Consider the following 15,948-nt stretch of genomic DNA (forward strand, 5'->3'; position numbering starts at 1 on the left):
GGGTGTATCTCCCGCTTTTGGGGTGTTATCTCCTTTTGAGGGTCCCCGGCCGCGGGGAGCGGAGCCGCGCATCCCTCGCCCCAGGGAGGGGACAAACGCGGTCCCCCCCCCTCCGCAAAGTCCTTTCCACCTCCCGGGGTGCTGGTGGTGGTGGGGGGGTCCCTACCTCCTTCTTCCACTCGTGGGTGACCTGCCCTCCCCACCCACCGCCCGGAGCCCGAACAAAGGCCGGGGAGGGGGCGATGCCGGAGCCCCCCCGCCCCCGGCCCGCCCCGCGGGGCTGCCCCGGCTCCTCCCGGCCGCCCGCCCCCGCCGCCCCCGCCTCTCCCCTCCCCTCCGCTCCCCTCCCCTCCGCTCTCCCTCCTCCCCCGGTAAATCCGAAGTTTCCTGTTCAGCGCGGGCGAAGCTTTGCGGAGCTCCCCGCTCGCTCCTTGGGATTTACCGTCGGGAGAGGCTCCGCGAGGCTCGGGAAGGGCTCCCGCCGCCACCTCTCCTCCTCCTCCTCCTCCTCCATCCTCCTCCTCGCCAGCCTTCCTCCATCCCTGCGGGCGGGCGCCGCACGCCGAGCCCCGGCTCCCCCCCGCTGGATTTTGGGGGTGCTGCCGTGCCGGGGGGGGGGGAAGCTCCGCCGTCTCCCGGAGCCCCGATTGCCGCCTGGTCCCATGTGAGCTGGAAGGCACGGCTATGCCCCTGGGAACACCGCGCTCCGCCGAACTAAGGTAGGACACACACCCCCCCGCAAACCCCACAAGCAATTTTCCATCCCCCAAAATATAAAGGGAAAAGCCGGGAGGGGGTACCTGGGGGCGGCGGAGCTTCTCCGGAGGGAGCCCCAGCTCGCCGGGGGGCGGGAGCGGCCGCGCCCGGGCGGAGGCTCCGACCTCCCCCCGCCCGCCTTTGTTGTGGCTGCAGCGCCGGGACCCGGCGGGAGCTTCCCCGGCGCCGGGGGGGCCGCAGCCCCTGACCCCCTGCCCTTGCCCCGCAGGTCCTGGCCGCGACCATGAGTGATGGCGAGAGCCGAGAGCCGCCGCGCCCGGCCGGGGAGGTGCGGGTGCCCATCCCCGCGCCGCCGCCGCGCCGCCCCGCCGAGCAGCCGCCCGAGGATGCCGGCACCGGCTCCGGCTCCGGCTCCGGCTCCAGCCCCGCCGGCTCCCCCGGCCGCGACCCGCCGCCCGACCTGGCCTCCGAGGAGGAGGAGCAGGTGCCTTACCCGGCGCTGGCACCCACCGCCTTCTTCTGCCTCAAGCAAACCACCCGCCCGCGCAGCTGGTGCCTCAGGCTGGTCTGTAATCCATATCCTTTCCCGAGGGACACCGCGCCCCCCGGGATGTCCCCCGTGCCCGGAGCATCCCGTCAGGGCTCCGCATCCCGCGGGCTCCCCGCTCCCAGCAGCGCATGGGGATGGCACGAAGCCACCGCGGTCCCCTGAGCGTCCCCAGCGCGTCCCCGCTCTGGGCGTCCCCCTCGGGAAGGGGGACGGGGGGTTTTGTGGGAGCGGGACATGCAGGGAGCGTGTTTCGCCCGTGTTCATCCCTCTGGGCTCCTTCTGGGAGGGGGACACACACGCCAAGGTCCCGTTTGCTGCACCAGCATCGCCCGCCTGTCCGGGACGGGCGGCAGGACGAGGTGCCCGACCTTGGAGGGTGCTGAGCTGCAGCCCCTGAGCACCCACAGAGGGGAGAACCCCTCAGCTCCCCTCCTCTCTCTCTGGGGTGGGAAGGAGTGAAGTTTAAAAGACAACCTCGTATTTATTTTAGCCGTGGTGGGGAATCTCAGCCAGGCGCTGACCCTCCTGTGTTTATGTAAGAGCCGGGAGTGCATGTGCACTTTCCCGGAGGGGAGAAATGGAGCGGGTTGGAGTTGCTTTGGGAAAAGCACGTGCCTTTGCTCCCCAAAACTCTCCTTTTGCTTTTGTTCTTCTGCAACTTGCAGGCAGGGAAGGAAGAGAACAATCTCTCCCCATCCCCTGTGTCCTTTACTGAGTTTATTAATGTGAAATAGTAGACAGCAGGGTGTTCCTCTCGACTGTGACAGCCAGAAAATTGAATTTTACCCGAAATGCTTGTGTGCAAGTGAGAGTTGTCAGTCTGTCGTGATAATCTTCCCAGAGTGAGCTTTTAGCTGTGCTTGGAGCACTGGCATTGTGTGGATAATTAATGCTTTTCCCTCCCCCCCCAATACCTGCCTGCAGTTTGCTGCCTCTATCCTGCTGCTATTAAACCCATTATTTATTAATATGGTTATTATTGATCTCACTTCAGTTAACCAGAGAAACCCCTGAGCCTCCCAGATCCCCGTTCTCCTCAGCAACAACGCCGAGTCCAGCCTTGTTGGTTGTAGGAATTGCTCAGTCCTCCCCAGAACGCTGCCTTGGGCTGTTAGTAGGAGAAAGAATTGGAGAGGGAAAACCCCACAATTTTTATGGCCTTGTTTGCTTGAGGTTTGCCCAAAGTGTTGAGTTTTGCAGGTAGTTCTGCTTTATACCCTTGCCAGGGGGCAACGGGGCTCCTCTGCACGTGCAGGTGGGAGGGAGAAGTAAACAAGGAACTGAGCTTCAAGCAATGCTTAACCATGGAAGTGTTAAACAGAATGATAGTTCCGTAATAAAAAAGTCATAGTCTTGGCCCTGGAAGGGCTTGGAGAGGGCACTGTGTTCCTGTCACAGCTGAGAGTGAGGCAGGGCAGATTTCTCCCCTTAAATCAGGTGATGGTGTTTTAAAACTTCGGGAAGGAGCAGGAGGGAGAAGCCTTCTCTTCTTTTGGCTTTGAGGGGTCTCTCCCCACGCAGTACTCAGGGTTTGGCCTCCCCAAAATCAGTACCACTGACAGCAGGAGAAAACCACAGCAGTGTCAGCTCGGAGGGAGGGTTCAGGTTTGCTCCTGCTGCCGGAGGGTGAGGCTGGGCTTTGATTTCCCCCCTCAGAATTCACAGGAGAGCGAGTTCTTTGCCAAACCTTACCCATCTGACACGATATCAGATGGAGATGGTGATGGCAATTGTACTAACTGTCTCCTAATTTCCATACCATCATATCTATTTGCTTATAGAGGTGCAGATATAACTGGTGGCAGGAGGTCTGCATGTGGATCATCATTTTATCTAATTTATGCGTTTTCTCTCTTGTGGTCCCTTCCCTCCTTAGTACCATGATGATTTCCTTTTCTCCTTTTAAAAAGTTTTTTATTGATAAGGAGGCAAAAATGTTGTCAGTGCAGTGGCAGAGAAAACCCGACATCTGTTCCATTTGGCCTCTCCTTTTAATTTCCCTTAAAGATGCCCAATTTTTGCTGTCTCCCATTACTTCTGCTGGGGTTTTTTGTGGTTAATAACCCTCCCCAAGCCCTGGGTTGCGCTGTTGGTGCTGTCAGAGCCAGAGTGTTTTGGGTGTAGCAGAGCAAAGCTCGTGATGTCTCACAGCCACAGGGACGAGCTCCTTGCTGGGATCTCTTCCCCTTCTCCCAGTCTCCATGAGAAAATCCATTGGAGGCAACTTTTAAGTTTCTTAGTGAGAGGTGGCTGTGATTTTTGGAGCCCCCTGGAAGGGAGGAGTTGTGTGCCTGGCTCAGGTGCTGAGTGTGTGTTAGGCAGCCAGAGGTCTGGAGCTGGGGGACAAAGTGCCACCACCACGGGGTTGGGACACTTGGAAAGCAGCTGCATGGGGAGACTGGAGGAGGAGATCAGTGTGCTGAGGGCTGAGATTGCCCAGGTGCTTGTCCCAGGGGGAAGAGTAACTTAAAAGATGACAAAAGAAGGTGGTTTCTGGCCGGGTGTGTGGCTTTGGTGACTCTTCCTGCCCACGCAGAAGCACAAATCCATAAACCACCAGAATGAGCTTCAGGTTTGCTAAAAGATTTCCCTCTGTTACAGAAGGAAGGGGTGTGACTGTGAGGGCTCCTAAAATCTCAGTCTGAGGAGCTTCTCTGAGGTGCTCTCTCACCTGGGATGCATTAAGTCCTTCTTAAAATCAGGTGCCTTTGATGAGGCTTTTTTTTTTTTTTTTTTGCCAAGGGATTTGTCCTTTACTCTCCTTGGGGTTTATTTTGTGGGGAGAGAGGAGAAGGTCTTGTCCCATATACCCCTTCTCCCTGTGCTCACCGAGTGTTTCCTGGGGTGGGAGTGCGCTTCCATGTGTTTCCCTGTGATGTTTCAGCTCCCAGGTGTCCCGTCCTTTGCATTTGGGATCCAGTTCCTGATGGGTTTGAGGCTGGTCCCGTGGGATGCTCCTGGCAGGGGCAGGAGCTGCATCCCACTGTGCCACGGGCTCTGTACCGCAAACCTGGGCACATCAGCACCCAAAAACCCAAATGCCACTGTGGGCTGGGAAGTGACACTGAGGGCACCTCATGGGGGGGGGCTCCCAGCAACCCTTTGTCCATCCAGATCCCCCGAGTGCCGCCCAACCACTCCAAATATTTTCGGGAAGCAGAGGCAGCCCAGACCTGTGGCCTGGAGCAGGTGGAAACCCTGCGTGGCTGGGCCAAAAGCGTGGTTTGCCTCTGTGGCTTCAGCAGGAGGGGGGGTTATACTGCCAAGGCTTAGGAATGGCTAAAAAAAGCCCCTGCCTGGTTCCCGGGGGGACAGGTGTGGGGGGATCAGCTTACGGAGCCGGGAATCCGCGGAGCCGGAGGCACGCGGGCGCATCCCGGGAAAACGGGGGGTGGGCAGAGGCAGGAGATGCACTGTTGTGTTTTTAATAGCTGGGCTGCTCTGGGAATGTTAAGAACAACCTGGGGGAAAAAAAAAATCCTGTCCCCCTCGCCCTCCTATTTGTGTGGTTTTGTGTTAATAAACCCGACCAGGTTCCAAATTCTCAAAGCCAAAGGTGTGGCAGGGGCTGGTTTTCAGGTGTGGGAGCAATAATCAGAGTCAATCAGAGGAGCAGGAGGTGCTGGGCCAGGCTCTGGGGCTGCTGTCAGGGTTGACTTTAGTCGAGCTGTTGCTGTGCAGTGTCATTCCCCAGCCTTGCTGAGTGATGGTTCCAGCACAGGAGTCTCCTCCTGAGCTCCAGGGTTACCTCCAAACCCACCTCCAACCACAAAGTCACTTGTACCTCCCAGTTCCGAGCAAATCCACAGCCCAAATATACAAATACAGTTGTTGTGATACAATGGTTGAAACTGAATTTTCGCCTTCAAGTCGTGTTTTCCCTCTGTTTTACTGATGTACTTTTAATTTCCCTTTTTTTTTTTTTTTTTTTTTAAAGCACTTATAATTGGAAGCAAACTTACTTATTTCTTCAGGCCTGGATCTCCTACGTGGGTTTATTTATAGAGGCCTGTGGGTGGGAGTTTGTGTACTCGGCGTGCACGTTGGGTGGTTAGAGCAGGATTTGGGGGTTTGCCACCCCCAAGGTCCTTTCCTGGCTCTTCCCAAAGCTCTGTTACCTCGTGGCTCTACAGATACCTGTGTCAGATGGGGCTTCCTTTAATATATTATTTTGCTGCTGCTTTGATCAATGAAGTGTTGACTCACTTGTGGTCAGTCCCTCGACGGGGAGGGTTTGGCAGCATCTCCTGGACTTTGCTGGTTCACAGACCAGCTTGTGTTGCCTTTGTGTCCGTCTCATTGCTCCAAAAGGTTTTACTCTCCAACTGATGGGAGAAAGGGGCTGGCACTGGGATGTCAGACTCAGCACCAGTAGAAGCTGCTGCCCATCCCAGCACGGGGCGTTCGGCTCTGCAGCGCGGCTCTGCCACAGCTCCAGCAACTTTGCTGCTTATTTAGTGATTCATAAAAACACTCCGTGATTCATTAGAGGTTGGATTCTGTGTGCCTTAGTCAGAAGAAACCCTCTGCTGGTTTATGGTCTCCAGAGGCTCCTGAGCATCCCGGTGCCAGCTGATTTCTGGGGGGTTGGCTCTGCTCTCCTGCCTGGGGGGGGGAGTCTCTGCTTGCTTCACATCTGGGGTTGAATTTTTTAATTTCTCTCTCCCTGAAGTGCTTCTACCTGCTGGTTGCCCTTACAAGCCCTTCAGGACAGACCTGAGATCCAGAGTGACGTGTGTGAATTCCAGCATTCCTCAATATAAGTGTCTGTACACTCGGATGCCGAAAAAAAGGCATTTTGAGCAAAACGGTTTATTTGCTCTGCTTTTTTGACAGCCTGGTCTTCACTTTGTCATCCTGTTCTTCATCCTGGGCTGAGCTGTTCGCTTGGCACTGTTATAAATTGTTCTCTGACACGAGGTTTGCAGTTCTCCTTGTTGCACAAGTGCTGTGCTCTGGCTCGTGGGAGTGTGTAGCACTTTGGGATTTTTGGGGGGTTGGACACGAGGTGTGGGTGGAAGTGACCGTGTGTGAGAGCTCCCAGCAGTTGGACCACCTTCATTTGCTTGCTCTATAATAAGATTTGAGCAGCTTTCTCAGGAAAGCTTTGCTTTCAATCTGCTCTTACTCCTCCTGTCTCCTGACAAGTGCAAGGGGAGGGTTTGACCCCATCGTTGTTTGTCATCTCCCAGTATAAATATCGCAGCTAAAATATTTAGTGGGCTGTGGAAAAACCCGGGGAGGGGGGGAATAAATATGTATTCCTGGCCTCAGCATCCTCCCTGGATGCTCCTGGGAGCTGCTGAGCATCCAGGATGCCCACTGGATCCGGGAGAGGCACGGGTGCTGCACATCCAACGGCGTCGCCCGTGGGGTGACGAGCAATTGGGAAACTGAGGGAAGAAAAGCCTTGGAAATTGTAACTCCTCTAAAAATACGTTGGTTTAGCTCCTGTTTTGGTGCTCTGTGATGGCTCAGTACGTTTCAGCAACAGTTTAGTCCCGAGTTTTGTCTTTGAGAGGTTTTTTGGGCTTGTCGTGGTCCTCCAAACCATCGTCCCCGACCTCTGATTGCATCCCGAATTCCTTCAGTGCTGCTCATCCCTTGCACCTCTGGGAAATGCCTTTATTCCTGTCTTCTTGGCAAACTCTGGAATATGTCTCAGGGCTGGGAATCCCTTCTGGAGTCTGGGATATTTGGGCAAACCCTGGCAGTGTGGGCAGGGGGTGGATGCTCCGAGCGAGGTGTTGAAGTCTCCGCACATTCAAACAGTTGGTTTAAAATTAATGTCTAAAAATGATTTTGGAGCCAAAAAAAAAGGGTTAGAAAGCTATTCCCAAGTGAATGAGGTTTTGCCAGAGCTCTTTGGTAACACCTGGATGTGCTTAGGAGTGAGAGTGCAGGGAAACTAGGAAAAAATAGGATGGGATGTCCAGGAATGGAAATGTGAAATTATCTGATGAAATAACCAAAAAAAAAAAACAAACTCCACTGAGCAAAGTGTGCACAAAGGAAATCAGAGAGATAAATAATGAAAATAAATTTATATTGTTGGCTTTAATGAAATATAATATTAAATAAGTAAATCATATTTAAAACCTCCCCCAATCCCAGTCCTGATCTCTCCCTTATCCCAAGGAGACTGACTGTGTATCCCCTGCCCTTTTCCAGGGGGTTTGAATTCCAAGCTGAGAGTGCAGCTTGTGAAGTTTTAGGGATTTATCTCCCTGTTGTACCGTTCAGGATTCCAGCAGGTATCTCTGAGCAGGTTTAATTTGCAAATGCACTCAGAAAAATCCTGCCTCCCTCAGCCTTTAACCTGATTAGTGCTTTTATTGCTGCAAAAGCTAATGGATTCTAAAGTTATCAGTCTCTGGATCCATATCCAAATTTACTCTGTGCACAGTTTTGCTGAAAATAGCAATTAAAATTATTTTGGGATATTTTTGTTTGTACTTCTCCTTTCCTGCTGATTTATTTTAAATTGTTCTGTGCTGGAGATTCCCCTCCAGTGCAAACTGAGAGGCACCAACTTGTTGCATCAGATTTTACTACAGATTCCTCATAATCTCTTTGAAATATCTACAATTTACTTATTTAGTTTCAGACTGTAATTTATAACCCCTCAGAACAGTTCATTTGCCACTTTCCATGGCATTTACAGACTCATCCCAGAGCCCACTTTGTTTTCCCAGTTGCCTTCGGTTCTCTCACCCCAGATCTGGTCAAAGCAATAAATACAGTTCCAATTTGCAGTTTGTTTGCAGGTTTGGGTTATGGATTGAGTCCATATGTATTTTTTTTTCCCAGCGTGTCAAGGTGGCAAATCCCTTAGAAACATAAACCAGTGCATCACAGGGGTTGCACTGTGCTGATTTATGGCACAGGTTGGAGCCTATAGCTCATCCCCAGGGATGAATTTGAGGATTGTAACCCCAAATTGGTGTAGATACTTTTCTGAATTTTCATAAAACTCTGTCTGAGATGATTTGCTGAAATTTTTGAATGAGAAAGTGGGGTTAGATTTATTCTAAATGAGTTTAAGGTCAGCTTTCCCTTGGCTTCGTTACCTGGTGTTTTGGGGCTGGGGCTGGATCCCTCGGAAGCGAAATCTTGGCTTTCTCTTCCGTGCTCCGAGTGACGTGTTTGGAGTAACTCCATTAGAGCCTCTGGGATCGCTTTCATTTACAGTCAATGAACTCTGAATCATGTTTTTCTCCCCGTGTTTGTGTGGTTTTTGTTTTGGTTTTCAATTGCTTCGGCAGACAAGGCGCACTGAGCTGCCTACTCACTGCCATTAGTTTTCCTCTGGATTATACTTCCAGCTCGTGCTCTGGCACGTCCTTAGGCTGCTGGAAATCAGGGAAGAGCCCCAGGGGTGCAAAGGCAAAGCCACACAGGTGTGTTTTTACCTTTACCACGCTGAATTCCACCTGGTTGGGTGTCCAGCCCGTGCCTCGGCCACCGAGGATAAAACCTCACGCAAGAAAATATGTTCCTGCTCTTTACACAGATGTTTGAAGAGAACTTGAGCTCAGCTTTTGCCCTTAATTCTTAAGGTAGCAGCTGGTGCTTGCGTCCAATCCCTTAATCCAGCTGCCCAAGCAACCTTGTGACTTTAAATACACTTTTAAGTGAATATTAACTGCCCGGGATAGGAGGGGAGTTATTCCGTGATCTCCCCTAATAGTTAATTCCAAGCTAACTTGGCCCAACTTCAAATCATCAGGGGCAGCACTGTATTTCTGAAGCAGCAATTAGGAGTCATCAGCCTGCATAGAGACAAATTGGAAGTGAATTAGAGGCTGATGAGCTCCGGGCAGGGCTTCCAGGGCTCTTCCCAACCTCCCGCCGCGGGGAAGGATCGGAGCGGTCGCGCCGGAGCTTCCGAGGGCAGGGCAGGGGAGCTTTGACAAGATGCAGCTGTAAGAGACAATTTTCCTCTTTCTTTCCCTTAGTCCAAATCTGCTCTGAGCGCTGTACCAGGCAGGCTGGGTTGGCAGTGGATTAACTGAGCAGCTCCCAGAGCTAATTCTGCCCGTTCCAATGGACAGATGGAAATTGTGTGTCCTCACAATGCTCCCACTATTTTGCCATTTTGCTCCAAATCAGGGCCTCCAGAAGCCATCCCTGGATGACTTTCTGTGTGCACAGCTATTCAGAGGGTGAACCCAAGCCATGTGGCTGCTCCTGGCCCATTCCCTCCATCCTTGCGGTGCAGAGCGAGAGGATTTGCCTGGATATCAAATATCCTGGAAGATTTTGCTGCAGAAAGTTAAACCAGAAGTTGCAGCATGTTCCAGAAGGCTGGAGACTCCCATCAGCTGGGATGGTGGATGAATGTTGGGAACAGGGGTGTTCTGGGGGGGAGCATCCCTCGGGATCCGTGCGGAGCTTGTCGTAGCCGAACTCTTGGATCCCCGTCGCTCTCTCCTCCCCACTCTGCTGTCTGTTTTGATTTTTCCTGTTGTCCCATGAATCCCTCGGAGGGTTGTGATGAGAACACAGATATTTGCATCGAGGTCTCGGAGGAGCTGCAGCCCAGGCAGCTGCTTGACGTGGGGAGGGAGGGAAAGGAGGAGCTGACACCTCTTTCCTTGGGGATGACAGAGAGAGGGATGGATGAAGAGCTCCCTGGAGACAAAGCAAAACGTGGGGTTGGGTACCACAGACTGAAGTTCTCTGGGCACAGCTGATGGGGAAGCAGAGGAACAGAAAGGCAGCGTTTGTGTGGGCACAGTTAATATGTGGGAGTGTGGCTTTAGGTCTTAGAATCACACAGTGGTTTTGCTTTGGAGGGACCTTAAAGATCATCTTGTTCCAGCTCCTTGCCATGGGCAGGGACACCTTCCACTAGCCCAGGTTGCTCCAAGCCCCGTCCAACCTGGCCTTGGACACTTCCAGGGATCCAGGGGCAGCCACAGCTTCTCTGGGCAACCTGAGCCAGGGCCTCACCACCCTTACAGGGAAGAATTTCTTCCCAATATCCCATCTAACCCTGCCCTCTGTCATTGGGAAGCCATTCCCTCTTGTCCTGCCACTCCAGTCCCTCTCTCTCTTCCTTGGCTCCCTTCAGGTCCTGGAAGGCCACAATCAGGTCACCTGACACCTTCTCTCTTCCTTCAGCTTTGGGGTGACCTAACTGTGCCCTTCCAGGGTGAATGTGCTGCTGTTTCCAGCAGAAAGGGCTTCACTGGCTTTGCAAAGGAATGAAAACCTTTCTGGAGGAGATTGGCAAGAAGTGAATTCCTTGGATGGGTCAGTCCATAGGATGCTGCCAGAGTTGGAGATGGAAGTCCTGGGGTGAAATGAGGAATCCCTGAGGTCTTTGTCCTTGCTTTTGGGTTTCCCCTGGGGAGGTGTGTAGGGAAGCAGCACTTTGGGTTTGGGAATGAAACCAAGATTATTCTTCAGCCACGTATTCCAGGTCAGGGAATCTCAGTGATGAGTCCAGGGGCAGGATTTCTCCCTAAACACACCGTAAATCCCCAGCCTCTCATTCCCAGGCCCTTTTGGAGGTGTGTTTGTGCACAGTCTGTGGGGGTGTGATGCACTCTGGGATTTTGTTGTTAAATCTCAGCTCCTTTGGCTCTGAGGGGGCTGAGGCAGCTCCGAGTGATCCAAACATTCTGGTTTATTGAATTCCGTAGCCTGGAGGATTGAACAGTGCAGAGCAACTCTTGAGGAGGGGGAGAAAAAAATAAAATAGCACCTATTTCTCCTGAATCTTTTATTTTCTAAGCTGAAATTTAACATACTTGAGCTTCTGGGCACAGGCAGACAAGTGGGAGAGGTGACAGTGAGGGGAAGCAAACTTTAAGAAAGCTGCTGTTTTACTGAACAGACTCCTTGATCCTGATCTTGAGCTGGTAATTTGGGATTTAAAAAGGGGAGCTCTGGAAGTTGGGGGTCATTCCATCACTGAGGATTTGTAGAGGGATTTCACAGCTGCCCAGATTTTTTCATCCCACATTGAAGGCTCACTCTTGTTTTCCTGACCCTGCTTCAGTGTTTGTCCCATGTACAAGTCCTGCTCCAGTGGCTCCATCCCCAACCTGGAGCCTCCTGACCCCCCTTAGGATGAACCAAAATCTTTTATCCCATTTCCAGAGCAGGGTGTAGTGACTGGAAAAAAAACCTGCTCAGCCCCAGCAAGATTGAGGGTTGTCTTAAGGCCACATTGACTCTAATTTCACTTTTTTAAAGTTTTTCCTTAAAAGAAAACTTGTCTCTCACTGAAATTTCCCAGGCCCTGCTGAGTCACTGCTGGTTCCTCTGTAGCTCTGAGGTTTTGGTGAGCACCCACCAGGCTTTCCTGGGAGTGTTCATTGAGGGCTGGAGCTCAAGGAGCTGCTTCCCACGTGCTGGAACAATCAATCACGGAGCCACTTTGCATCAGGGCAGCACTTGGCTGAGCCCAGAGCTGCTCCAGGTGTCAGAGAGCTGGAAGTGAGAGGGAATCTGGGCTGGGAATGCTTCGGAGAGAGAGTGAGTTGGAGGCTTTTTGGAGGAGGTGAGGGAGGAGCAAGGGGGTGATTTGGAAAGGGTTGTGCAGAGGTGGAGGTGGGGGAAAACCCTGTGACACAGGAGCCTGTAATTCCTCCTGGGAAGCATCTTCAAAATAGTTCATATCCACCTGAGCAGAACCTGATCTGAGAAATGGGTACCAGAGATCAGGATGAATTTATAAAGCTGTGTTGTCAGTGCTGCACAAATGCTCCCAAAGAATCTCTGTTGGCTTGAGGGAGGACAGGCAGAGCTCGTGGGTGAGGAGAGGGGAATAACTTCAGCTCAGTGGCTGTGACATGGACACCAGCAGTCCCAGCTTCTGGTGTTTTACTTACCTAATCCTGATTTTTGCCCATGGGCTCTGTGGCCACTTCCACTACTGATAGGCTGTTGTTCCCTGTTGTGCTTGTGCATTCCCCTGGGCCTCCTGTGACCCAGCAGGGCTGTTCATTCCAGGAAGGGCTGTGAAGTTTGCCTTTAAGTCAGACAAGAGGGATCAGCTGGGCAAGATCAATCCCCTGCCTGCTCTGCATCACTTTGTCCTCATAAGCTGCCAGTTGAGCTCTAAATGTCTGAAAGCACATCCTGCTCCCCGGGATGAGTTGGTGTCACAGCAACATCACCTGAAGGATGGATTTAAGCCACCAGCTCCTCACAAGAAAGAGGAGCTACGTGTGAGGTGGTGTGTCTTGGCAACCTGTGATCCTTCATAGGCTGGAGAGAAATTCAGGAGGATAAAACATCCTCAGCTCTGAGTCAGCCCTGCAGTTTAATGTCAGCCCTAATACCGGTTCTGGGAGCTGGGGCTGGAGGAGTGCTCAGGTGGGATGGAGCTGTTTGCTCCTCAGCCTGGTGGGCTCTGACCCGTGTGTGACCCGTCTGACCCCGGTGCTCCATCAGGGTGAGGAAGGTGGGGCCGTGTGGGGTTCCCAGACTCCTTCTACAGCTCCCGTTGGGGCAGAGCCAAGTGCAGACGAGGCAGGAGGCATCAGCTGATGCCCTGGAGGCATCAGCACTGCTGGAGTCCCAGCATGTCAGGGGGCACTTAAGGACCGAGTTTAAGCTGGGCCTTAACCCCACGTTTCCTGGCTTTGCCTGATGGAAGCCAGACCTGTGCCTGGTTTGAGCAGGGCTTTGGGGCAGTGATGGATTGCAGGGTGAGCTTTACCACCCTTCATCTGCTTCCTCTGCTCCTCTGGCCCCGGGTGTGCAGTTCAGTCAGAGTTTATTATAAATAACTCCAGATAGCAAAGGAAACATCCCGGGCTCGTGGTATTTTTTTTTTTCCTTGGCAGTTGCAGAGCGAGGCAAAGGAGGGGGTTTAATGTAACATTTCCAGCCCAGATCTGTACAAAGAGTGACTTGTGTTTAGAGAATTGGGCCTTTAACAGTGTCTTACCAAAACAGCCGGGACGCTCCGGTGGGATGCTGGGCTTCCTTGGAGCATTCCCCAGACAGTGCACTTCCACCTCGGACTGTCTGCTGCTGTCTGAGACAGAACTGAGCCTGTTGTTCTGTTCTCGCTTCGCCTCCTCCGAGCTCCTTCCCAGAGCCCTCAGAATTCCCTCATCACCACGTCCTCCTGCGTGTCCTTGGCAGGGGAGCCGAGGTCACGGTGCAGCAGAGCTCGTCCTGCACGCTGGGATGGAGCCTCAGCACAGCAGAGTGGCAGGAGTTTGGGAGCAGGCAGTGCTGAACGACCCTTGGAAAGGAGGCTTGGAATTTCTTTTTCCCCCTGCAGCAGAGCTCGTGGACACCTCACTCCAAAGGAATCACTCCTGGGGTCACCCCGGGCTTCCCATCCTCGGGCTGTGGAGCAGGGAGGGAGACACATCCTCCCCCAGGGAAGGCAGTGCTCAAGGAATGCGCTTGGCCCCGGCAGCCTGTCCTGCTCCAGTCTCCCTTTGGATGCTGTCCAGCTTTTCTGCAACTTCCAACGGCTCCTGGAGAGATCCGGTGCCAAACAACCGCCACCCCGCCTGCCGCAGCGAGGGCACCAGACATCCACGGGATGCTGTCTGCCTTGGAATGCCTTCCCATCCTCGGGCTGTGGAGCAGGGAGGGAGACACATCCTCCCCCAGGGAAGGCAGTGCTCAAGGAATGCGCTTGGCCCCGGCAGCCTGTCCTGCTCCAGTCTCCCTTTGGATGCTGTCCAGCTTTTCTGCAACTTCCAACGGCTCCTGGAGAGATCCGGTGCCAAACAACTGCCACCCCGCCTGCCGCAGCAAGGGCACCAGACATCCACGGGATGCTGTCTGCCTTGGAATGCCTGGACCAGCATCCCTAAAAAGGCTCCCGGCCCTGGTGTGTGCCACGGGGCTGCCAAGAAGGACGGGATCAATCGGGCTCCGCGTGTTGTTTTCCCTGGAACGCCGCGACGCGCTGCCCTTCCCGCGGGCTGGGGAGCCAAGAGCCTTCCAAAAGCTTCAGTTCCTCATTCAGAGCCTGACTGAGCTTCCACCCTGAAGAGATTCAGTCTGGCCATTGGAAAGAAAGCTGAGGAAAAAATCAGTCTTCCTGTGGAAGTTCTTGTTCTCTCCGGCCCATGAATATGAATGGGAATCGGGCAGGCTGGATCCAGGGGCAGCTGTGCAGGTCTCAGCCTTTCTGGAGGGAATCACTTGGGCCTGAAGAAAGCTCCACATTTATCAGAGTATTTCTGGAATGATCCTTGATCCTGTGCCTATTTGATAAAAGTATGATCGGTTCCTGTTTTTCCAGATGCTCTTTGCAGAGGGCCGGAGGAACTTTGGGATAATGTCAGCATTGACTAAATTCACTGTGAGGTCCCAGGGCTGTGGGCAGGGTCTGGTTTGCCTTTCTGGTGGGTGGAAGTGCTTTATCCCCGTTCACAAACTCATGGCTGCAGCTCCCAGGGCAGACCCAGCAGCTCCTACCAGCCTTTGGAATGTGGATAATGGATGACTCTCCTGATCTGCCCCTGTTGGACACAAACCCTTTGGGTGTTGGGAGGCAGCCCCTTGGGTATCCCAGTTTCCTAGCAATGCTTCCTGGGATCAGGGAGACATGTGCTCACTGGGGATCTGAGCACTGCTCAAATTCCTGGATAGTGCTGAGCCCAGAGAACCTCTTTTGGCTGGAAAAACACCCTGCTCTTGGTGTTTTTCCGTGTGTGCCTGGTGACCCCCTGCTCCAGGAGCACTGCCATCCCTGGCTGGGCAGGGACAGGTCTCAGGAGCCAGGTGGCCACGAGATACCAAACCTTGGCTGCTGGAGCTCCCGGGGAAGGTTCTGACCACGGATGGGGAGTAGGGAGCAAATTAGGATCTGAAGTGAGATGTGGGTGGACACCCAGTTCCCTGGCTGGGGGAAGGGTGGGATCTCAGCAGCTGGCTTTCCCTGCTGACATCCTTCAAACTGGAGCAGGCTGGGAAAGGAGGGATTTTTTTTTTTTTTTATCCCTTTTTTTCCTGGAAGTGTCTGAATTCTGAGCATGAAGAGCTTTGAGGGCTCAGTTGTCCTCCAGCTGAAGGTTTCAGGCGTGCTGATGAGAGGATTCCACGTTCAGAAACAAACCCATGGGGACCTGACGCTGCTCCCATGATCTTCCTTTTCCACCTGCTCTGACATGAATGGCTGCTGATCTTCCTAATCTGGAGCAGAACCTCCCCCTGGAGATATTTGTGGACATCAGTGAGGTTGGAGTGTGGTCAGGATCTGGTACAGTTTGGATGCCTCTGGTGCCATTGCTTGGAAAAATGATATTTAACAATTTCTAGCAGGAATCTGGTGCTTCTTTGGTAAAGTCTGGAAGTTTAATTCAGTTTTATTTATTGTATTGACCTTTGGATCAAGAGATCCCCACTGGTTGTTGAATACAGGGAAGGTTATTGCTTTACTTTCCCTTGTTTCTGTGTTCTTTTTCTCTGTGTATTTACCCTGCCAAGGACAGGAGGTGGATAAACCTTTGGACTGACTCAGTTGCATTCCTTTAGTGGAACCAGTTAGGAAGGTATGGACATAATTTCGGGTGTTATCTTGTTCCCCGTGCCTTAAATGCCTGGCTGGGCTCCCCTACTTGGATACCCCAAAGGAAGGAAATTGTAAAGGATCCAAAGTCTGCTGTGATCCCGCCAGGACAGGGAGGTGGAAGCATCCAGCCAGCCCTCGGCTCCTGCTGCTCCACTTGTGTCTCAAAACTCCCATTTAT

The 15,948-nt window shown here is 53.0% G+C and overlaps 1 protein-coding gene across 5 annotated transcripts in view; it reads left to right on the forward strand.

Moving 5' to 3' along the window:
- The first annotated feature begins 386 nt into the window (after positions 1–386).
- CACNA1H (calcium voltage-gated channel subunit alpha1 H) overlaps positions 387–15,948 on the forward strand; it is a 210,229-nt gene continuing 194,667 nt past the window's right edge. For 3 of the 5 annotated variants that reach the window (XM_039386435.1, XM_039386437.1, XM_039386434.1), the window contains exons 1-2: positions 388–719; positions 986–1,293. In XM_039386435.1, coding sequence (XP_039242369.1) covers positions 1,001–1,293 — 293 coding nt within the window. In that variant the 5' untranslated portion in view covers positions 388–719; positions 986–1,000. Of the gene's footprint in view, positions 720–985; positions 1,294–15,948 lie in introns of all 5 variants that reach the window. The other 2 variants (XM_039386433.1, XM_039386436.1) reach the window with 1 other exon arrangement.

Source organism: Pipra filicauda, unplaced genomic scaffold (assembly GCF_003945595.2).
Source record: "Pipra filicauda isolate LSUMZ 115617 unplaced genomic scaffold, ASM394559v2 scaffold483_size702785_pilon, whole genome shotgun sequence".
Classification (NCBI taxonomy): domain Eukaryota; kingdom Metazoa; phylum Chordata; class Aves; order Passeriformes; family Pipridae; genus Pipra; species Pipra filicauda.